General features: G+C 37.4%; 1 protein-coding gene across 1 annotated transcript in view; it reads right to left on the reverse strand.

Moving 5' to 3' along the window:
* GRIN3A (glutamate ionotropic receptor NMDA type subunit 3A) overlaps positions 1-24,736 on the reverse strand; it is a 235,045-nt gene that overhangs the window by 53,606 nt on the left and 156,703 nt on the right. Inside the window, exons 4-6 of the mRNA XM_007499642.3 lie at positions 23,366-23,511; positions 10,481-10,596; positions 217-368 (exon numbers count right to left, since the gene is read on the reverse strand). Coding sequence (XP_007499704.2) covers positions 217-368; positions 10,481-10,596; positions 23,366-23,511 — 414 coding nt within the window. The remainder of the gene's footprint in view (positions 1-216; positions 369-10,480; positions 10,597-23,365; positions 23,512-24,736) is intronic.

Raw genomic sequence — 24,736 nt, forward strand, 5'->3', positions numbered from 1 at the left:
GGAATAGATAAAACCAAAGTCATGCTAGGAAACTCATAGGAGGGAGGGAGAATCACAAACACCGACCTGAAAAGCAAGTGCAATCAGTTATCACTGGCCACACATCTCAAGAAAACTTTGCTTCGGTTTTTGTAATACCCCTTTTAACACACTCAGTATATGCCCTTAAGGGCAAAGAAAGACTGATTAGCCATGGCTGACAAATACATCTCTTACCTCAGTGACAGCAAAACTTCTCTTGCCACAGGGAACCACCTTGTACCACTTGTCATGCAGCACGTCCATAAATCCATGTGACTTGTACTGGCTGATAAGTTCTGATATATTTGAGGTCAGTGGAGAGTTTGGAGGAAGGCCAATGCCATAGCCTAGGAGAAAATGCAATTCCAAATGACAATCCTGCCATTGTTCCTGAGAGGCTGTGATAGATATCTTTGATTCAGTATCAAGCATGATCATAGGTAAAAAATCTTCAATTTATAAAGTACCTTCTTTTTAAAGGATTAAAAAGGGTTGTATATATATGTATATATATATTTCCCCTATTAGAATGGTTACTTTTCTTTAAAAGAGCCAGATGAGACTGTACACCTCTTCCAGAAGCAATAGAAAGCAAGCTTTGCACTAGAAATCAGAGCTCTATATTTGTCTCTAATTGTGTACTCCTTGCAAATCACTGAGCTTGCGTGGACTTTGGTTTCCTTAGTTTGACTTTTGATCATTAAGATTCATTTTACCTCTGATGTGCTACATCTCTCATTAATAAGGAATCTTAGAAGAAGAATTAGGAAACTAGGAGCCATCATATTAGGGCAGCTAGGGGGTACAATGGAAAGATCTTTGGACCTAGAGTCAGAAAGACCTTAGTTCAAATCTGTCCTTAGACACTTCCTTACTGTGTGAACCTGGGTGAGTTACTCAATCTTATTTTTCTCAGTTTCCTCATCTCCAAAATGAGCTGGAAAAGGAAGTGGCAAACCACTCCAGTATCTTTGCCAAGAATACCCTAAATGGGGTCATAAAGGGTTGGACACTACTGAAATGAGTGAACAGTAATAAACCATCAAATACCAAGTCTATTCCTTTTTGGTTAACTGATTTTCAAGGAGGACAATTTACCCAGTGATGAGACCATGACATTACTGGATTATGTACCCAAGAGGGAAACTGCTTCCATATGAGAGATTGGTTATAAGATATGGATGGAAGACACAGATGGAGAGTGTCAATGTGGTCTCCAGCTTACAAGATAACCCTAAGACTTGGGGTTCAATAGATCTTACTAGACTACAAGTTTGGGGGTTTCTAGATTCCATGTTGACAAGAGCAAGTGATACTACGTAGACCTGGAGACAGGAGCAAAGTGACCAGAGATGATGCCAAGCTATGTTCAGATCTGGAATGAAAGCTACATGTGGTCCCCAGCATGAATTTATTTTTTGCTTGATCAGTACATTAAACTGTAATGTAGTGGAGTGCCAAAGGGAGAAGAAAGATCATTGTGGAAGGAAACTGTGGGAACTATGGTTTGGAGTAGTGGTTAAAATCAAGGCACAGAACCATACTCTGAAGAAGTAAACTTGGAACTTGTCTTAAAACTAGTACACTGTGTCATGTAGATTAATTAGGTCTGGGGTAAACAGGAGATAAACCTTCTAATTACCTAGAATTTTTTTTCCTAAAAGACACACCAGAGAGGAAATTTGCTTGACTTTTTAGTAATTCTTAACCCTTTGCGGGTAGTACTCTGTTAAAAGTTTCTTGTGGGAGAAGGCAAAATATTAAAAATAAAAACTTTTTGCATTCTATCTTAGAATCAATACTAGGAATTGGTTCTAAAACAGAAGAGCACTTACTGGCTAGGCAACTGGGGTTAAGTGACTTGCCCAGAGTTTAATAGCTAGGAATTATCTGAGAATAGATTTGAACCCAGGACTTCTTGTCTCTAAGTCTGGCTCTCAATCCTCTGCCACCTATCTGCCTGGAGGCAGTGTATTTTTTACTATCTTTGGGTTCTTCTACAAATCCTTTTTTTTTGAGGGGGGGCATATAATTAAACTTGTTCAAATGAATGCTCCCATTAGCTTGGGTGTTTGAAAGGGAACTGTGACCCTTTTTGGACATCAAAATGTGTAAGATAAAGAAGTTTCAGTATTTTCTTAGAAGGAAGCATAAATCAGGAAGAAAAATCAGAGCAATTTTCTGAAAGGGACCTCCAAAATAGTACGTGACACCTTATATCAAGACACTCAAGATACTCTGATACCAGAATTACACTTTCATATATTTGGACCATTTTTTAATATCAATGATGGTAGCTATGATGGGAAATGTGGATAGGATTTTAGTCCTACTATTAGAAAAGTTCTGACCCACATATTTTAGGTCTGAGATCTCAGTTTTCAGTCTTGCTTAGTTGCTACTGTTTATTGGAACCAAGGTCCAGGTTTGCTTTCTTCTTTCAGGTGAACTGGGTGACATGATAAAATCTTCAAGTACTAAAGGACAGCCATATAGATACAGGATGAAATATGATCGGGGAGGTCCTAGAGGGCCAACCGACTAAGGGTCAATATAAGGCAAAACTTTCTAACAGTAAGAACTCTCCAATGGACTGTCTAGTGAGGTGGTGAGTTTCCTTTCAATGAAACTGAGTTGAAATAGAAAGACCACTCAGAACTATTATAGAGAGATTTATGCTTTCTGAATCAAACTAGATGACCTCAAACCCTTTCCAACACCAAGATGCTATGATTCATAGTCTCTCTTGTCAGCAACCTCCAGGATCCTTTTCCAGGTCTAAAACCTCAGGAAACTAGGGCCTTCTTTATCTTTTTCCTGTCTTCTATCCTGGCTGAGTGGACAGTTAATTATTGCATTCTAGTCTGTTTCTATCCTGGAAATTACTTTGAAAGACAACATAAAAGGGACCACAGACAACTGAATTTTGTTCTTAGCCCTTCAGTGCTACAACTACAAAAGATTTTTTTTTAAACTTCCAGAAAAATGGAGGTAGATAAACTGAAAATATTGCTGAATTTGTCCACAGATCAAAAGTGAATAACCCTCAAAAAGCTGCATATGCTTAATGAAAAACACATATTTTCTATAGTTATTTCCCTTTATTATTCATTTCCAAGGACATTTATATGAAAACCGGGTCTTTGTTCTTTTTAACAGATACACAAATCCTTTCATTGAAATGTCAGGGCAGGGATTAATGCAGGCTTAATAACTGACACAGATGAAATAAATAATACAAAAAATACTGTTCTTATAAGTACTATACATTATTTTTTTCTAATTGTTTGTTTTGTTCTTTAACCACGGGGTGTCAAGAAAATTAAGACTATGCCAATAATAGATATTAGAATCTTCAGTTCAGTTCAACATGTAGTTTTGAGCACCTAATCTGTGCCTTGCTATTTTGGTTTGGAGGGCAAGGTGGAATGGAATATATTAGGAAGACAGGTTGTCCAGCCTGTTCTCTCATCAGATAGGATGTACTCATATGTAAGTGAAAAAGTGAAGTATTAGAGGGGTGCTAAAGGCTGGATAAGGGCAAATGCAATAAATTTCAGAAAAGGGAAGAGGATGCAATATGCAAACTACAGATACGTAAGCTTTCGTTTGATTTCTGGCAAGATTCTAGAATAAAAGAGGAGGGGGATCAAGTATTTATTAGGCATCTATCAGGTGCTAAGGGCTTTGCAAATATATAAATAATATAAAGTGATGATCACTTAATACCAGCATAGCTTCATCAAAAACAGATCATAGTAAGCTCATTTCATTTCCCTTTCTTTTTTTGACATTTATTGCACTGGAAGGTTTTGAGAGTGCAGTATATATAGTGTACCTTGATTTTTGAAAAGTACTCAAAAGAATTTATTTTTTAAAATTAATTAATTTTTTTCCATGGTTACATGATTTATGTTCTTTCCCTCCCCACTCCCTGAGCTGATGAGAAATTTCACTGGGTTATACTTGTATCTCAGTAGAATTTCTTATTCTAACCTCATGGTGGCCTAGAAGATAGGCTATGTAGATAGAAGCCTCCTCACCCTATGCTAGTCAACATTTCTATCAAAGACTTCACTGGAGGCACCGTTATTGCCCATGCTTATCAAATCTGTAGATGACCCAAAGCTGGGAGTGATAGCTAATATAATGGATGGAAATTGTAGTGTTGCATAAATATGGGGCAAAAGATAATGCAGACTTAAGAAAGGTAGTCTGTCCTGGACTGGGGAAGTTAAATTTCTGCTGTATTCTATCTATATTTTATATATTGTCTTATTTTCCCCAGTGTTAGGGGCCTGGATTAGAAAGACTCCAATTAGTCTCCTGACTTTTACATTTCCTTTGTTCTTGGGAATTCCAAGGAATATTTTCTTTTTAACAAAATCTGGTTGATATATAAGAGATTCTTTTCCTACCTATGTAACCCCTATCACCTATGGGATGAGGAAGGTGAGGGTTTCATGGACCACATCCTAATTAACTATTTACCAACTAGAGGTATCTTGGAATGTTCAAGGAAGGGGCTGAATAATGAGCTCAAAAACTCTATTTATAGATTTACCTGGAGGGCTTCAGGGTCTTTTTTGGAGAATCTATTGGTTAAATGTGAACCTAATCAATAAGTTGATATTTTTACCCCAAATCAGTCTCAAATATTTTAATCAAAACGTAGTTCAATATCCTTCCTAATGTCTTGCCCATAGAACTGAACACAGATCTGTTGTAGTGGATTTTGTTCTGTTTGCAGTATTTTAGAAAGGATATTGAAGTGGGAGCTGGAGAGTTCATAGAAGAGTGGAGGGTTTTGAGACCATGCTACATATAAAGCTGGTGGATGAGGAACCAGGAAAGGACTAAGGAGAGAGGGCATAACAACTATTTTTAGGAATATGAAAGACTGTTATGTGGAAAAGGAATTGTATTCATTTAGTTTGGTCCAAGAGGGAAGCAATAGGAACAATGGGTACAAGTCACAAAGAGGCAAATTTAAACTTGATGTCAGGAAAAAAAATCTAATAATTAGAGCCATACAAGAGTGCTATAATCTGTGTGAAGCAAAAGTTTCTAACAATTAAAGGTAATAAAAAGGGGAATAGGCTGATTGAGGAGAGAGTGGGTTTGTCCTCCCTAGAATTTGGGTGAATGGCCACTTGTCATTTTGTAGAATATGGTTTTGGTTAGATATGACTTTGGAGGTTCTTTCCAGTTCTGAGATTCTGAATTAACACCTCATGTTGTTGGAAATCTATCTAACTCACAGAGTTGTTTCGATGGCCAAATGAGATAATTAATTGAATACATTTTGTAAACTTTAAAGTGCTATGTAAATATAAATGATCATCATTGACAGCATCATCATTTAGATATAAAGGACTTGAGTTTGAATCTGGGTTTATTACTGGAACAAGTCACCTCACTTTTCTGTAATTCAGTTTCCTTATCTATAAAATGAGGGGTTTGAATTGGAGTTCTAAGGTCCTTTCCAGCTTTAGAACTATGATCCTAGAATGTATGTGACTCCTCATTTCAACCTCACATCAAGTAGGCTACTTTTAAGAAGTTTCTTCCAAATTTCACCTGGGGTTGTATAGCAGCAATTCCAGCTCTGATTATTGCACCTGATGACAGATCTATTCTGGAATCATCTATTGCTGTAGCCTAGACTCAGTACGTGAGGAGAGAGTCAAGTCTTTTCAAATGAATACATCCAAGGAGGTAATACTTATTCTAAAAATAAGCTTTGAGAGCACTGTACAGGTATTCAAATACACTAGCAGAAATTCTTCATCTAACGTACATTGATATTTGGAGAAACTGTCACATTGAAAGTGATAAATATTAAATTCCTCCACTCTATCACATGTCAGTTAAATTGCAATTGACCTGGTAAAAATAGACCTCTATCCATTATCATCTGATATTCTAATTTGCCGCACTGTTATGCACATAGTCAATGATGAGAATTTAGTGCTGTAGTCTTGCTTCTCTTGCTGAATATCACCGTTAAAGATAATGGAAACTATACATCTGGATTATGGGGAGGGGGAGATACACAAATGAAATTTATTTTGGTGAGAGAACAGGAAAGTTTTATAAAAAAAGCAAACTTTCTACCATAGTTAAAAATTGAAAGATCAAAATAATAAGGGTTTAATTTTCTTTTTCAATCATTTGCACTTCAAATTTGGCTGTCCTCAAGGACCAGAGGATGACTTTTCTACCTGCCAGCTCCTTCTGGCATTCTGAATCACTTTCTTAATTATCATTAGTAGCTAGGTCTTCCATCAGGACTGGGATGGTCATATTTTTGTTAGAGAAAGCACAGTGGGATCCTCTAGCTTGAAAGATGAAGGAATCAGGTTCTTTGGAAAATTATAGGATTATGGACAGAATTGAAAGGGCCCTATAAGTTGTTAAGTCAAAACCCTTCATTTTAACAGATACTAGGGAGGTTAAGTAACTTCCCCAAGGCCACACAGCCAGTACATGTTTGAGGTGTATTGAAATCCAAGTCTTCCAGACTACAAGTCCTAATACTTTATCCACTCTACTATGTTGCTTCTAGGACAAGAGAACAATTTCCATAATATAATCCTGATCACTTCCCTACAAATGAATTGGAATTGCTGTGCTAAGAGTGGTAGAAGTATATTGTGGTTTCTATGAATAACTTCACAAGCTAAAAGTATTGTGTTTACATCTGTTTGGAAAATACCTGCTTCTGAAATATCCTTTCAGATAAGTAGGGCCATTGACATTGTCAGAAAGAAAGATCCAGTCATTCTGGAAAGCTTTCCATGGCATGGTATTTGCAGTCAATCTGGGAAAAGGTCGCAGAACATATTTTAATTGGCTTAATGTTCAGACCATTAAAATAAGATTTTTTCCTTTTTGAAGATGAAAAGAGATGTGAGAGAAGACCTAAGACAGTCAGGATAAACTTGGATGAATTACATAACTTGCTGGCCTCAGTTTACTGACCCAAAATATTGATGGCTCTTATGGGTATTGAAATAAGCCTGACTTAACAGCACATTGAGTTCTTTGGATGGAATGTCATATATCATTATTGTTCATCTTCATTATCCTTGCTCCTCCTAGGACATTTATTGCTGCAATGCTTAACTTTGGGACATGTATTAATTTATCTCAACACTTCCTTTTCCAATTCCAGTGAGTCTTTATTCCACTGATACATCAGATTCAATTTCACCCAAGACTTCCCACAGTCTCTCAAACATTTAACAGCTTTGACCCTCCACTTCTGCATTCTTGCTTAGGAACAAAATCTACTTCTGAGGAGCTTTTAAACAAAACTTAAGAGCTGTTGAGAGTAGTTGGATATAACTTCATACTGTCAGATAAATCATTTCCTAGGTGATGAAAGTTTGGAGGAATTTAGAAGCAAGGTTGTATAGATAGGATAATAACATGCACATTCATAAATCCCACATCTATCTATCTATCTATCTATCTATCTATCTATCTATCTATCTATCTATCTGTCTGTCTATCTTTCACATCTCTCTCTCTAATGCAAATCAACGTGCAACATATTACATGTTTTAATTAAAGTATTTATTTTCCTCTGTTTCTAAGTGAATTCCTGGTAGTGATGTTTAGCATTCTGTTACCTTTATTAGTTTATTTGATCTTTTAGACTACTATTTGGCTACTTGGTTAGTTGCAACAGATATTCTGAATCTAGTTAATCTAGTTTAATGAGTAATATTAGTTATTTGTTGAATGCCTACTAGTGTCTCACCACTGAATTAGGCATTGTGGAAAATAAAGAAGCAGGAGATGATTTGGCATTTTCTTTCAAGGAGCTTACAAGTTGTTCAATAATATACTTTAAAACTTCACAGTGAAAATTCCACTGGATATTGAGGGAGTAATATATTTTAAACAAAGACCATATTTTTTATGAGAGTAGCAAATCAAAATGTTGTAAAAAGGGAATGTGGAAACATCTATACCTTTCTCATTTTACTTTCTGTAATTGGAAAGAAATTTCCCAAATTGGTGGTTGCTTTTTTTTTCTTCATATTTCTTCACTTTTTAAACCAAGAACTAGCTATGTGGGCAACTGTCTAAGATTGGGAGTTAGAGGTGAGTTAATAGTTTGTGTTAATATAGGGAGTTTCCACACCAGAAAATTCTTCACACCAATGAAATGAAGAACTTAATGCTTTCAAACACAAAATGCTAAACAAATCCCAGGTCAGATTGTTGCCTGACCCTTGGATCTTTCTTTCCTCCTTTTCTTATGATCTCAGAACTTTCTTTCCTCCTTTCAAAATAAATGATAATGAGAATTTCTTAGGGGGAGATGATATCTAGCTTTATATTCTGAACTGCACTTCTTACATTTTTATAAGAAACCAACAATGAAAATAATAGTCTATTCCAACCTGCAGAGTTCCTGCTCATCCTTACAGTGAGCTGCAAGACCTTCCCATAAGGGATCACAGCATTCCACCATTGGAATGAACCATTGTGCATTTATTCCCTTTAAAAGCAACATGGTGTCTAGAGATGATGTCAACCACTAGACACAAAGTTTCATGAGCACAGATGGGAATGTAAGCAGAAAACCAGTGGGGAGTTAATTAGAGCTACAGTGGCATCTGGTACTGAGCTAGAGAAGGGTGGAACAATCTATATAACCCTTGCCTTCTTAGAAAATAGGATCACCCCCTAGCATCTTGGTCTTTCCTAATCAGAGACAGTGCAATCAGATTTAAGGCAGGTCATCATACTTGTCATCCTCAAACCCACCTAATATGATTCACTGTTGATGCTGCTGATGGCAAAGGAACCACAATTATCCAATATGGAGAAACAAAATTGAATGGCTTCTCCATGACCTCAGATACTGTGTATGTTAGGAATTTTTTGAGTCACACCAAATAGAAACTTGACTTGAAAGTTCTGATTGTCTAGGTTGGCTGGCCCAACTGCCTCTGGCTCTGGTTTTAACTGCTCACTAACTTGTCTCAAGAACTCCTTCTTCCCCTTTTAGTTGTTGGGTACTAGTTTTGGTTTAGTTCTGGTTCATGGAGGGGTCATTTTGCCTTGAGAGGCAGGAAAGAGATTGATTGCCTTTGGAGAAAGGCAAAAGTGAACAGCTTCCACTCTTGCCATGTACCATCGATCACAAAAACAGAGCCTGGGGTCAGCAATCTGTTAATTTGTTCAGGGGAGGGAGATACTGAAGAAGGCAAATTGGAGTCTGAATTGCTTTGGTGTCAGGGAACACAGTGGCTGGGCACATTGTACTAACTACATGTTGACTGATTGAGGGATCTCCCACTTAATGTGTTGGATGGGATTAAGGGTTTCAGGCAGCAGCAGGTCTATCCATTTCCATTACGTGGCACTGAGCTGAACTGTTTTCTCTGAGACAAATTAGATCGACCAACTTGATTAAAGATGCTTTGAGACTCCTTGTGTGTTGGCAGTTAAGGGGAGCAAAGAAAAAGCAGATCTATAATTTCGAATTTGTGTAGGGGAATACTTCCATTGTCATTGGTCTTTTCTAGCAGAAACATCTCTTGACAAAGTAGTTCTATTTTATCTAGCCCAGCATAGTCATAAATGCTCATTGGCTTGGCTATATCTTAATCTCAAATCTGGCCTTCTTCTGGTGCTATTGATGTTGTATGTAAGTCCTAGTAGACTGTAAACTCTTAGAGGGCAAGGGCTATGTCCAAGTCAAGAAGGAAGTGATCACCAAAACTAAAATGGCAACGCAAAAGTATTTACCAGTGGTCAGGAGGTAATAAAACTCTCTTTAAGGGCACTGGAAAAGTAGATTGACTATGCAGTAACCTAATAGAGTTAATTTTAAAAACTTTTAAGTCAATTTAAAAATGTTTAAGTTAATTTGCTAGCAATATATGTTGAAAGATCACTAGACTGAGAGTAAAAATACTTGAATTATAGTCCAAGCTTTGCCTTTGACTCTCTAAGTGACCTCGGACAAATCCCTTAAATTTAGTAGCTTCTGTTTCTTCCTTTAAAAAATTAAAGATGATATTGAAGGTCCCATTTAGCTCTCAAACTCCATGATTCTAGTTTTACAGACTTAGATTGATCACAAGATCTGATCAGTAAAAAAATCAAATCAAAATGAAGTAAAATGAAACCCAATACTTTTAATTAAAATTCCCCCTCTCCCCACTGCTGCTGCCACTACCCAATTCCCTGCCCAGGCATAGAAAATGTAAGCATCAGCATTTCAGGTACATTGTTTCTGGATGATGGAATGAGTAAATAGTTCCCCAAAATAGTGCCCAACTCTGATAGCTTCTGGGATAAGTGGTAGAGAAGCATAAAATGAAAAGATGGATGGCTCTTTGTATCAATGCTGACATTTGCATTGGTGACTTGCAAGATTGGCAAGCTCAACATGTTCTCAATAAAAGCAAAAACAACAGCAACTGATTAATACCTTCAATGGCAAATGGTTTCCCCACTGTGAGCAGTTTGCAGTCAGCGTCAATGGACACTTCGTAGTCAAGGAGGGCTTTGTCCATGATGAAGGCATCTAGCTTCTCTGGATCATTCCTAGGGTTAAGATAAAAGAAGTCCCCCCCCCATGAGTCATTAACAATCAGGGTAAAACATCCAGAGAAGAGAGCAGCAGAGGGACTTGGGGTGAATCAGGCTATCTAGCAGTGGAGTTATTTCTCTTTATCTCACTGCACTGAAAACATACATCAAGGACAATAAATTCACTGGGGATGAGATATACTCTCCTTGCTCCAAGTATGTCATAAGGTACTTCTTTCTCAGAATTGCCTTGATCTTCTCTGACATAGTTCCAGATAGAGTTGAGATCTAGTAGCTTACGAATGGAGACCTTTTAAGTCTATCCATTGAAATGGTGATCCTCATCACTCATGAGTTTTATTGTAGACTTTGTAGCTCAAGTTGCCATTCCCCAGAAAGCTTAATGAGCAAGGAAGGATAAATTAAATAGTGGATCCTCTTGAGAAGATGGCAGCAAATGATTCATTATGACAGGCATTTCAGTGTGACAAAAAGAGCACTAGAAGGGTAGTTAGACCTGGATTTAAGTCCTAACTCTTTCATTTATGAATTAGGCAAGCAGTTTCAGTATTTTAACCTGTATAAGAGGGAAATAGTAGTTTCACTGCATTAAATATTAGTGATTATTACTCATAGAGTTGTCATGAGGATCAGATGAGATAATGTGAGTAAAGTGCATTGTAATTGTAAAACACGAGATAAATATATTATTATCATTATTAATGATGCTTTTAGGCCAGTAGGATTGGCTCAGACAGCCAATTCAACAAACACTATATGGCCCTTCTCAATGCAGGATAAAGAGATGAAAAATGACATCCGGTGCTCAAGGAGCTTATAATCTACTAGGGTGATATATGTATACAAATAGATATAATGCAAGGTAGAGCATGATATGATTAAAGGAGAGATACACACAGACCTCTAGGAATGTAAGAGATGGGAAAGACTGCTTTCAGGTAGGGGAAGGAAAGGAGAGGAAAGTCTTATGGAAGGATTTATAGAAGGAAGAGAAGGAATTAAACAGGCAGAGATGAGGAAGGAGTAGATGGGGAATAGATTTTGAATGCATGGAGGTGGGAGATGGCAGAAAAAGAATTGGAATATATCATAGAATGCATGGTATAGAATAAAGTGAAATAAGAATGGAAGGCCAGATTTTGGAAGGCTTTAAGTACCAGGATAAGGAGTTTGAATTTCATGCTATAGAGGAGAGATATCAAGTGTGGTCTGTAACATCTGTATGAGCAACCAGATTAAATATTTAATAAAATAAATAAAAAATACAACTATATATACATATGTGTATATATTTATATATAAAACATTACATTTAAAGACTAAATAAAAATGTGGCCAGCAGTTAATTTAATGTATAGATTAGTAGCCTCCGTTTGACACCATTCTTAAAGAGAATAGGGGATGGTGATGGTAATGGTAAATGCAGGTTATTTGATGATAATTAGTAGCTGAATGAAACTCTAGAGAGTAATTGTTTACTTCCAGCCTCAAGAAGGTTGGTTAATGATACTAATGATGATGATAATTCATATTTGTAGGATGCTTTAAATTTTACAAACTCTTTTCTCTTTTAACAAGCCTTTAACTATTACCATGCCTGTTTTGTAGAGGAAGAAACCGACAGGAGAGGTTAAATTATTTGCCCAGGGCTTCCTGGCTAAGGGTCAGAGCTGGATTTCAAACCTGGGAATTCTAAGTCTAGGACTAGTATTTTTTTTTTAACAATTGATTAAGCAAGCCTTTACTAAGTGTTTACTATATAAGGTACTAGGAATATGAGTACAAAAAGTGAAAAACAGACTCTGCCCACAGAGAGCTTGCATTTTTTTGAGGGGAAAACAAGAAAAGAAGTAAGTAAATATAAGACAACTTGACAGTAGAGAGCACTAGTAACTAGGAGAGATCAAGAATGGCTTTCTACTAGAAGAGACACATGAGCTGACCCTTGAAGGAAGCTAGGAATTTTGAGAGGCAAATGTGGGGAAGGAGTATATTCTAGGCATGGGAGTTGTGTAAAGATATGAAAATGGGATATTAAATGATGAGGTCAGAGAACTAGTATGCCAGTTCAGTTGTAAGGTAGATCATGTAAAAATAAGTAATGTGAAACAAGTCTGGAAGGGTAGAGTAGATCCATACCACAGAGGACGATAAATGGCAAATAGAGGAAGTTATATTTTATCTTAGATACAGTAGGGAGCCATTTAAGCTTCTTGAGTAGGGGAGTGACATGGTCATATTTGGGTTTTAGGAATATCCATTTGGTCACTGTGAAGATGTTGGACCATGGAAGGTGAAGGAAACCAATTAATTGGCTATTATGTAGTCCAGGCAAGAAATGAGGACTTGAATGTGTACCAAGGGAAAGAGAAGAGAGAGGAAAAGGAAAAGGAAGGTAAGGGAGGAAAAGAAAAAAAGGAAAAGGGGGAAAACAGAAAGAAAAAGAAAGGGAAAATAGGAGAGAAGAAAGGGAGGGAAAAAAGGGGAGAGGGGAAGAGAAAAGCATAATCTCCAGTGCCATAGGAACAAACATTCTGCCGAACAGTTTCAGGGTCACTCACAGAGTCTAAAAGAGGACACCACTACACTTGCTTTCCTGTGGTTCCTCTTGGTGGCCAGAATGTGCCTGTTGAAGCTAGTCATAGTGATTTTAGGTAAGAGCATTTTCAAGACCTTCCAGGATGGGATGGGAAGCAGCAGGCCTTGCTGACCTTTAAGCATACAATTATTCATGACACATAGACGTGCATGAATTTATTCCAACATGGCACCTTTTCCCAGAAATTTACTCTGAGAAAACTTTGTTTAGTGGGAAAATGGTTCTTTAGTGTTCCTAAGCCCACCTTTCTCTCTATTTTCCTTCGTTGGTCCTTTCTTCCATTTTTACTTAAAAGGTACACAGTATCCTCATGCTTTCTCTCCAATTCACATATCAGAACCTGATCTTAGGGTAGGATTTGATAAACTCCAAATATATTACCTTTCCTAGGAGATATTTGTATTTTTAACTAGAGACAGAATTTGTATTTGGCTTGATTCAAAAGACTGATTCTCCAATTGCATGAAACTGAAACATTAGCAAAATCTTTTTTTTTTTTTGTGAGATGTCAGGAGAACCTTCCTGATATTTGAAGTTGTGCCACAAAGTCATCTACTTTTTCTTCCAAGTAGTTTTGTTTTTGGACTAGTAAGACTTCCTTGGGACAACAGGCAAGGAAGAAAACAACATTAATGTCTATAAGGTATTTTGTTGTTTAGTCATTTCGGTTGTTTCCATCTCTTTGTGACCCCCATCTGGGATTTTCTTCACAAAGATACTGGAATGGTTTGCCATTTCCTTCTCCAACTCATTTTACAGATGAGGAAACTGAAGTAAACAGGGTTAGGTGACTTACCTAGCATCACATAACCAGTAAGTGTCTGAGGCCACATTTGAACTCAGGAAGATGAGTGTCACTGTGTCACCTAGTCCAGCATAGTATAATCATAAGAACACTGGATTTTGAGTCAGAAGAATTGACTTCAGATTCTACTTCTCCATCTAGCCTAGGTAGTAAGTCACTTAACCTGTTTAGGCCTCATTTTCCTCATCTGTAAAATAAAGAGGTTAAGCTAGATAGCCTTTAAAGTCCCATTCCATTCTCAATCTGTGATCTTATAATTCTATCTACTTTTCTACTTGGCCAATTGAAAAACCAAGAATCTTTGAAGGTAAAGGAAAGGTCTCCAGAATACAGCTTGCTTTGTCTCCTACCTAGATAGAAGTCAGAGTTTATTGTAGCTTGGAGCAGAAATGATGCTTTAAAAATAGGTATTTCCAGCTGCAGCTCATCTCCTGTGGGGTTATTGCTTTGAAACATAATAGAATCCTTGAAATAGAGTGAAGTTTTAGCAGAACAACTTTACTCATACCAGAGGGTACTTGGAGCCTGTGAAGCATGCTTCATATCACAAAACACAGGACTAATTTGGTCATGCACTCCAGCAAACAATAAGAACCACTGCCATCACTCACTAACTCACATGGGTTCAAAATATTTCCAAAATCTAGTGGTTTGAATGCAGTTCTGGAAACTGGCAAAAGAAGAACTTTGAGCTTACCACTGTCTATAAGCCACCAAATCCCTGGGCTTTATTTTCATCACTGTAAAGTGGAAAGAACTCTAAAATTTCCCTGCCTTCTACCTGACAGAATAGGGTAAGGAAGAACTGATTAAGTGACTCTACTCTTCTGTGGGGTGGCAAAATATTCCTGGGTAACGTGTTAGCCTTGCTCAGCAAGCGGAAAAGACCTTGGACTGGTAGACAAGAACTGGGCTTTGCCTGGTGTTTCCTCATGTATAAAATGAGGTGCTTGGACTAGATGATATTTAATATCCCTCCTAGGACTGACCTTCCTTGAGTCTTGGACTAGCCTGTTCTGTCTGTGGAGTTGCTAATTAGCAGCTGACATGAGGAATACTAAATCACTTTCATTATGTGAGTTGAACTGAAAGATGCTTCTACCTCCAGGTCTCCCCAGCTGGCTTGCCATAGCACCCTAGACTCTGACATTAGAAATGGATTTTTGGGTTAAAGTATTCTAGCTCCAAGAATCTCACATAAACAATGCAAATACTTCAAGAAAAGGTAACACAATCATCATAAGCCATAAAGGCTATAGTTGAGAGAAATGTAGATAGGATAAAGGACACAGTTTTTAATGAAAAAAAAAACCCCAGTGAACTATAATTTTCAAAAAACAGAAATCTAGACCCTTAAGGAATTGGAAACTGGACAGGCGAGTTTTGAAAGGGTCCAATAGGGAGAAAGTGTGTGTGTGTGTGTGTGTGTGTGTGTGTGTGTGTGTGTGTGGAAAGCGTCTTAGAGAAGTGAGGTTACAATGAGATACTTTCTTGACCCCCTAAGAAGATACTGAAATAGGGAAGAGGCAAGGAAGGAATAGAAGACATCTGAATTCTAAATAGAAGAGAGGAGAAAAGATAATGAAAGAGATGGAAAGTGACTAAGAGTTATATTCTATAAACAACCCTGCAGACAACAGCTTAGGGCAGCTTCGGTTTACAATATTTTAGTACCAACTGGCAGATAACCAAGAATAAGAAAAAATTGTGAAAATCAATAACAAGGTTGAAAAGTCTTCATAAAGCCTCATTCAAGAGCCAGTAACACAATTAACTGTATGAAAATGGTCAGTTTCCTGTGGTGGTTTGTCACTTGAGTTAGTCGTATGAGTAAGCTGCAACAAAAAGGAAAAAGGATCAAAGTAGGTATGAAGTTAATGGGAATTTGCAAATGACCTGAAGAGAGTTCATGATGGGTTTCCTCTAGTGTCAAATAGTAGCTTCCTTCCATAAAATTTAAGCTGGCCTTACCACTAGAAAAGAAGGTAAAAGGACCAGGAATATCTTTCTATTCTAGAGATTGAAAGGATGAAATGTTTCTTAAAAGAATGGCAGAAATTATTGAAGAAGAAAATGAAGATCAAAAGGCTCCGAGGAAGCAGAGGGGACCTATGACAGGTGATTGAAGGATGGAACAATGAGGCACAGGAGAAAGAAGGGAGGGAAAACTACTGAACTTTTGGAGGTATTTAATAGATTTGAGGTGCTTCTCTTAGAGTAGGGATTCCTTTTAAGATTTTATCTAAAAAAACAAGCTCTTGTTTTCTGTCTTAGTAACAATTCTAAGATGGAAGGGCAAGGGCTAATAATTCTAAGACAGAAGGGAGATAGGTGACTTGCTCAAGGTCACATAGCTAGAAAGTACTTGAAGAAGAGGTAAAGCAAGGTCCTCTTGACTCCAGGTCTGTTGTTTTTATAACACTATACTATGTAGAGTAGGGATTCTTAAATTGGGATCTGTGAACTTGTTTAAAAAATATTTCAATAACTATTATAAAATAATCAGTTTTCTTTATAATTTTCTGTATTGCTTTAAAAACATTATTCAGAAAAGAGCTCCATAGACTTTATCAGGCTGCCAAAGAGGTCAATTAATGACACAAAAGAGCATTAAGAATTTTTGCCTTAGAGTACAGAGCTAGATTTTCTGAGAAAGAAGCAGTTTTTTTTTGTATTCTGAGGAATGATGGTCAGGAAAGGAAAATATAAATAATGATGGCATGTAAGTACTCACCGAGAGTGTTCCAAGAAACATATGCTAACTTTACATGGAAAATATTGAGTGTTCTTTTTCTTTGATGTGCATATGGGATAAAATAGAGGCACATGTCAAAACTGACAAACTAGGGGGCAGCTAGGGAGCTCAGGGGATTGAGAGATAAGCTTAGAGATGGGAGGTCCTAGGTTCAAATCTGGCACAGACACTTCCCAGCTGTGTTACCCTGGGCAAGTCACTTGATCCCCATTGCCTAACCTTTACCACTCTTCTGCCTTGGAACCAATACACAGTATTGACTCTAAGACAGAAGTTAAGGTTTTAAAAAAAAAAACAAAACAAAACTGACAAACTAGTACCCTCTACTGTTAATTCATAAAAATGATACTTGCAAAATGAATCTAGAGAGCATTTCTAGTGTTTAAGAAATCCTGATGAAGAAATGGAAAACCACAGGGTACTTGTAGTGCTGTCATCATTGCTGCTAATTGAAAGTAGAGGTTTCCACACTACTGGGTTTATATCCCAAAGAGATAAAAAAAAAACTGGGCAAAGATCTGTTTGTACAAAAATATTCATAGCTGTGTTCTTTGTGGTGGCAAAAATTGGAAAATGAAGGGATGCCCTTCAATTGGGGAATGGCTGGACAAATTGTGGTTTCTGTTGGTGATGGAATACTATTGTGCTCAAAGGAATAATGAACTGGAGGAATTCCATGTGAACTGGAACGACCTCCATGAACTGATGTGCAATGAAATAAGCAGAATCAGGAGAACATCATTCACAGTAACTGAAATATTATGGGATGATCAAATGTAATTGACTGCTACTAAAAGCAATGGAATGATCCAGGATAATTGTAAGGGACTTGGGAGAAAGAATGCTATCTACATCTAGAGAAAGAAATGTGGGAGTAGAAACACTGAAGAAAATATATGATTTATCACTTATTTATATAGGTATGTGATTTAGGGGTTTGATTTTAAAGGATTGCTCTTCAACTCTGGAAGAGGAGAGGGATGAGGGAAAGGAGAAAATATGAATCATGTAACCATGAAAAATTTTTAAAATTAAAAATAAATAAAAGAAAGTAGAAGTTTCCAAAGAGAAAGATGAATTTAGGATGTGAATAGGCATTTTAATATGGTTTCAGAGAATGGGATTTGAATGTCTGGATTATAACTTAATTTATGTCCATCTTCTATCTGTCTGTCTATCTCTCTGTTATTATGACATCTTGGTCAGGATAGAGCCCAGATAAAACCTGGTAAAATATATATTTGCCTAGAGATTTATGCATCTGATCAATAAGACTTAAAATTAAAAAAAAAAAGATTCCCACAAACATCTGCTGAACCAGACAACCACAGAGCAATGGGTACAACATAGAAAGTTATTAATGGAGACATCTACCTATAGGAGACATTATCCAAATAAAGAGCAGACAATAAAGGCCATGGCTTGAGATTTCAATGCACAATGCCTGGGCCATAAACACTGTGAACTAGACACCTTAACCCAAGGAGGTAAATTAAATATCACAGGTATGACTGAGAATTAGCATGGTGTTACTCATGATTGGAATTTGTCTATGAAAGTACATACTTTATTCAAAAAGAAGAGAATGAATAGAGTGTTAGAATTACTAAGAAGATATGCTGTTAAGAGCAATCCAGGAATCAAAAGAAGGAGATATGATGTAGAACATCTGAGTTGGGAGATATTTATTTCTGATTTGTATCAAGGCCAAATTCAGAGAGATAATTATCATTTTGGATAATTGTATTGGGAACCAAAATGAACTAGGAAGCCTAAATAAAATCTAATATGATGAATTTTATTAGGTGGGAATATAAAGTCTTGCATTTGCTAAAATAACCAAATAATAAATGGGGGAATTATGGCTAGAGAACGGTTTATATTTTAAAATATCTGAAGGCTTTAAGGGAATGTAAGCTCAATGTAAGTGATGTGCAAACCAAAAAAGCTAGTGTAATTTTAGACAACATTAAAAGAGGCATAGTGTCCTGAATGAGAGAAGTGATAGTTCCACTGTTTTCTATCATTTTCAGACATTATATGTAGTATTATGTTTAGCTCTGGGTACCACATTTTTTTTTTAAAGAAACCAACTGAATCCTTGCCTTCAGTTATAGAATCAATACTAAGTGTCAATTCCAAGACAGAAGAGTGGAAAGGGCCAGGCAAGTGGAATTAAGTGACTTGCTCAGGATAACACAGATAAGAAGTGTCTGAGGTCATATTTGAACCCAGGACCTCCTGTTTCCAGGTATGGCTTTCTATTCACTGAACCACCTCATTGCCCCTGGGCACCATATTTTAGGAAGTACATTAGTAAGAAGGATGAGCAGGATGGTGAGAAGATTTGAGACTATCCCATACAAGGATAAGTCCAAGGCTCTGGATTTATTTAGCTGGGAGAAGAAAAGTGGGGACATGATATCTGTTTCAAGTGTTTGAAAGGCTGTTACATGGAAGAATAATGAAACTTTTTCTGCTTAATGGTTCTGCTTTGCCACAAAGGACAGAATAAGAAGCAGTAGTGCCATCTGGAGAGGCAGATTTTGGCTCAATAGGATGAAAAACTTCCTCATAATTCAAACTATCTGCCAGTGAAATAGATTGTCTTAAGAGGAAGTCAATTCCCATTACTGGGGATCTTTGAGCAGTGGTGGGATGACTCTTGAAGATATAGGAAAGGTGATACCTGGTAAGGTACAGATTGGAATACATGACGTCTGAGGTTTTTTCCAACTCAGAGATTGGGTTATTCTTTGAAGCGAAGGAATTGATTGTGGAACAGGGAACTGAGGAGTTAGCGAGATTACATCAAATGGAGATCTAGAAAGAATTCAGAATCCATTGACAATTAATTTCCCCTAATCTCCAACTTTGCATACTTCCAACCTTCTTCTATAGATAAGGAAACCAGAGGGAAATCTCTCCTCTACTGAACGAGGAGGACAGGTTTGGTTCTTTACATGAATGTCCCATTTTCATGTGTAGATGCACAGTCACTTTGGGTGGAAGACCATCCTAGGTTTATCCAATGTGTTTTGTGTGAGAGTGTGTGTGTGTATCCTAATTTTGTGGGAAAATATCCCGGGATTGTGGAGATAAGAATTTTAGCTCTCATCTTGAGTTTTCAGATTCTTGAGACCTTTTTGAGATGCATTGCTTGCCTACCTTTAACACTCTTACTTTATGCCATTTTGGCATTTTGGAAGTTGTTTTTTGAACCCAAATGTGAGATTCTGTATCTATCTGTATTGGATTTCATTTTATAAGGGTTAGATCAGCATTTTAGTCCGATGCATGTTCTTGGATCTCTATTCTATCACCCAGTACATTCACTATAACTTCCAATTTGTAATCATTTGCAAAATGGTAAGGATGGCATCTATGCATTAAATCACCGATAAAAATATTAAGCAGAAAAGGGCTAACACAAATACTAGAAGACTGAAAGGAATTGACATCACTCTATTAATAACTATTCTTTGGACTGGTCATTCAATTAGTTCTGAGAATACTCAACTATATTCTTATCTAGCCCAAAGCTCTCTTCTCCCCTCTCTACAGGGATATCTTACCTGTCTTAACACTGCATGGAGTTTCTTTCAACTTATAGTATTGAGTTGTGTGTGTGTATGTGTGTGTGTGTGTGTGTGTGTGTGTGTGTGTGTGTGTGTGTACATGCTACCTGTGTTTGGGAGGGTCCTAGCTATTTTTGGGCAACCTAGCTTCATATATGGGTCCTCACATTTATGAAGGAGTCTGGCTTGGGGAGGAATAAAGGCTAGACAAGGTGGAATTGAGGGGTCTGATCCTATGTCACTTTAGTTGTAGAGCATCCTATCTCCTTGTACAAGGGCTGTTGGAGCTATAGGTAATGAAGCTTAGCTAATTTCCCAGCTGCTGCACAGCTGGGAACACAGCTGTAAGTGGTATCTGGGCTATTATCCCTCTGTCATGGCAGGAGTGTTTTAGTTGGAGTGGAAAATCCAGGAGATGGGCAAAAGGTGGAGAGCTGCCCAAATTTTGTACACAAAGAATATTGATATTGGCCATCCAAATATGTAGGCGATCAATGAAGCTAACTTTTTTTTTATCATCTTGCATAACTGAAATGAACAATTATGTAGCACTAATACTATCCTTCAGTAACAGCCCCCCTCCAATGTGTCAATGTGCCATGGGGCTGATCCTGAGTTCTTAATAGATATGCCAGTTAAATACCCGCTCTGGCTCTTCAAGCTGGAAAGGTTTTGAGTACAAGCCTGCTGATGGATTGTCAACCAAGGATCAGCCTATACATGAAGACATGAATCAGATGATAAATATTTTTGACTGCAGCAGTTCATAAAATCATCTGCTAAGGTATGGAAGGGCTGTGATCTGAGTTGGGAGAACAAGTAAACATACTAATAAAATTGTGAACCTTTTGAAGAATTAATACAAGTGAAACATCCGTAAGAAGGTACAAAGCTTAGAAGTCTTATGGCTGGCTGTGAAAGGGAAGGATCTAATACAGAAGAATGGAGGTATAGGGTCATTGTCTTATAGCAGTCCTATTCATTCTTTTTGCTTTTGCCTTTTCCCACCTGTTCATTTGCATGGGAGGCCCAGAAGATCTTGGGGGGCTCCAGGGAACCATGGTGCCTCAGACTCACTCAGATCTTTGAAGCTCATTGCAAGGCAGTGTCTGAAATGATTTGAGGCAGAAAGCACGTTGGTATTTAAGCAACGTATGAGAGTTAAAGGGACTTTCTAGCCTGAAATAAAGTAGTTTTGTGACAATGATATAGATCTGACAAGTAGGAATAAGGGAATTCAAAGGCAAGCTAAATGTCTATGCTGGCTGGCCTCTGTTCTGCTGAAACTTAACCTCTGGGGCTAAGGCTATGGGGGTCGACAAATATTTTCTCTTCAAATGGAGGGAAAACTATGTTTTGCCTTTTTCTGACTATTGGGTGTGTGAGGCCCTACTTTCCTAAAAGAGTTGTTGCTTAGTCTTTAGGTTCTAAGTTAAAAAAGAGTTGTCAAAGCCTATTTTCAGGGTGGGGGGTGGGGGACAGCATCTCAGCTGAAGATTCAGCCTAGCAGGTGACAGCCATGAGAAGAGTCCAGGAAAGGCAAAGGTGAAGAACAGCAGAGATGAGACATGATACCCAGCAGAGCAATGAAATGCCATCACCAGAAGACCTCAGCAGGCTTGCCACACGTATATGTTGGCCACATAGTTCCTCTGTGCCTCTTCGTGTATGTATATTTGCCACAGGTATTCTCCATGTATGTGATCTCCAATTCCCTTCTCCTCCACACACAAGTGATCCTTATGAATGACTGCTCTTCTCATTGATGATCTGTGTATTTATGGGGTATTGTACCCCAGGCTTATGTGAGAATGTTTTATTGCTACTTTTCTAAGTCACTTAATTAAATGCTGTTGTAGGTTTTTAAAACTGATGACTAATATAATAAAAGTAAATACCATGACAGAGTTTTATAAACTATGATCTTCAGTGAATGTAGACCAACAGAATCCTTTGAACCTGGGGTAGCTTTTCTGGGGATCACATTTGTGAGATGGGGTTCTCTAGTTGTTATGTATCACATATGTATTGAAATTATTTGGAAACAAAGAGTTTTTTCTTATTAGATCTGACTATTGGTACCTTGGCTTGTAGTAAGGAGCCTCTTACAAAGGTTTGAAAAGAAGTCCCTCTGTTGTCCACTGAAGAAACTGATGGGAATGCTGTGGTGTATCACAGAGCATAGAATAACTATGTAATTATGAATATAGCTCTTTGTCTAACTCCAGAAACAAGAAGCTTGATGGATTTTATAAATTAATCAAATGTATGTAAATGCATGTAACTGTTTTGATCCCATCTGGAAAGTGTACTGACCATTCTGACTCCCTGCTTATCACTTACTGCATTAGGAATCCTCTTTTTCTAGTGTCACCTAGGCTCAATTCCTTCTCTTTTTGGCAGAAAGATCAAACTAGGTCACCCTTGGCTGCTTGCTTCTCCTTTGAGTTCCATTGAGATGGCTATTAGAGGCCAATGAATTGTGCTGCTGTGGCTTGTTTTCTCTTGATGGTTTCATATCAGGACTGATTAGATGGAAGAAGGAACAGCCACTGTTGCTATGTATCTTCTGCTTTTCAGGAGACCTATTGGATTTATGGTCTTCTCTTAACAGTAGCAAGCTTGCCTTTGGAGTTGGTGATTCATAGTGAAGTACGGTATTGCTAGAGACACTTCTGCTCCTTCCTGCATTTCTGTATTTTGATCATTGTGTTACACTGGCTTTCCCAAGTGATGTCAAATCAACTTTTCCCTTTCCTGCTACTTTAAACAATATCATCAGTTCTTTTTGTAAAGATAGTGCTAGCTTGACATTAGGTAGCCCCCTTCTAATCTAGGTTACAAAAGTGAATACTTCTCCCCTCCAACAAGCATGTGAAACACCAGTAAGTACAGAGAACATGCCCAAAGCAATTGATTTAAAAAGCCAACATCACACCCAATAGATGTTTGCAAAGCCTATGTCAGTAGCTAAATGGCCTTTCCATCAGTGATCACACTTAGGGCTGAGGTAAGCTGACACTCACTTCAAATACTCCACTCCATCTGGGGTGGCTGGTACATTGTACCTTCTCATATATTCATACATCTCTGGGAAGCTTTGCTTCACATAATCTTCAGCACTGCTCTCCCGAACTGTTCCGAAGCGAAAGCCTTGGGAGGGATGATGAAGCTAAAAGAAAGAAAAACAGAAAAAAAGCAAGACTGTACTCATTAGTTTCCAAAACTCTTCCAATGCTTCACTTTCTGGAACTTAAAGACAATGTAAAAATACAGTTGCCCACATGCCCACGCATAAACATATATTCATATCTTAGCATTCACATCAGGCATCTTTCTTTTAAAGCAGGACAACAAATGGAAAAGCCAATACAGTCTCTTAGGGCATCAGAAAAATCTGTCAATCAGTATTTAAGTAAGGGAATACTAACCTTTGGCTGCCATCTTGAGTTGTATGAATAGGAGGTAACATGTTACCATGTAATAACAGTAACAGGAATGGCTTTTCTGTATGACTTATTATAGAATCAGTCTGCTTATTTGACAGTCACTATTTATATGTAGTATCAAACCTAAATCATTCTCTCAAATCTCTGCAGGCTGCATTTCTCTTTGACTAGGAGGAACACTACCAATTTTCAGGAAATGTTCTAGCCTGTGATTACAAGGCACTTTTTTAGTTTATAAATAAAAGTTTTGAAGAATTTTTTTTTATATTTACCAAACTTCTATTTTGTGTTGCTTTGTCCAAAGCAAAATTTTTTTGTGGCAAAAAGATCTGGTTCCTTTAAGAAATCAGGGCATAAAAATGCTGAGTTATTTACCCAGATAGAGTTATGCTTAAAGACGATTAAGATCAAGCTGTTGCATGGAAGAGAGGCAGCTAGACACAGAGATATCATGCACCTGAATTATAAAAGGCAGCTTAGAATATGGGAGTGGGTAAACAAAACAGAGGATAACAGAGTGAGGAGTAGGGGAAGGGGGAGGAAACTGTAGTTTCTCTGGAAAACAAGAAAGACAGATTAGGCTGGATAAGTCCAGTAAATAGTAAAGATGTTTTAGTGAAGGAATTTGATATTGGATTTTAACTACTTCACATCTGAGAATAAGTTGAGATTAAAATCAGATCTTTGGAGCCATTAAAAGAAAAAAAAGAAATTGAGCATTTAAAAAATATGTTAATGATACAGTCTACACTTGGGCTTTTTTCTTTTCTTCCATTTGTTTTATATGGTATTTTGCATCTTAGAATAAAATGTAGATTTAATAACTTTCTGTTCAAAATGCATTTATTAAAAAACCTTCTTTGGATAAACAAAGTGTTTTTTTCCCCAATTTTTTTCCCTCAGCCTGAATAAAGTCTAAGCTGCCATGCAAGTGCTATGTCAGTGAAA

This window comes from Monodelphis domestica, chromosome 7 (assembly GCF_027887165.1).
Source record: "Monodelphis domestica isolate mMonDom1 chromosome 7, mMonDom1.pri, whole genome shotgun sequence".
Classification (NCBI taxonomy): Eukaryota; Metazoa; Chordata; class Mammalia; order Didelphimorphia; family Didelphidae; genus Monodelphis; species Monodelphis domestica.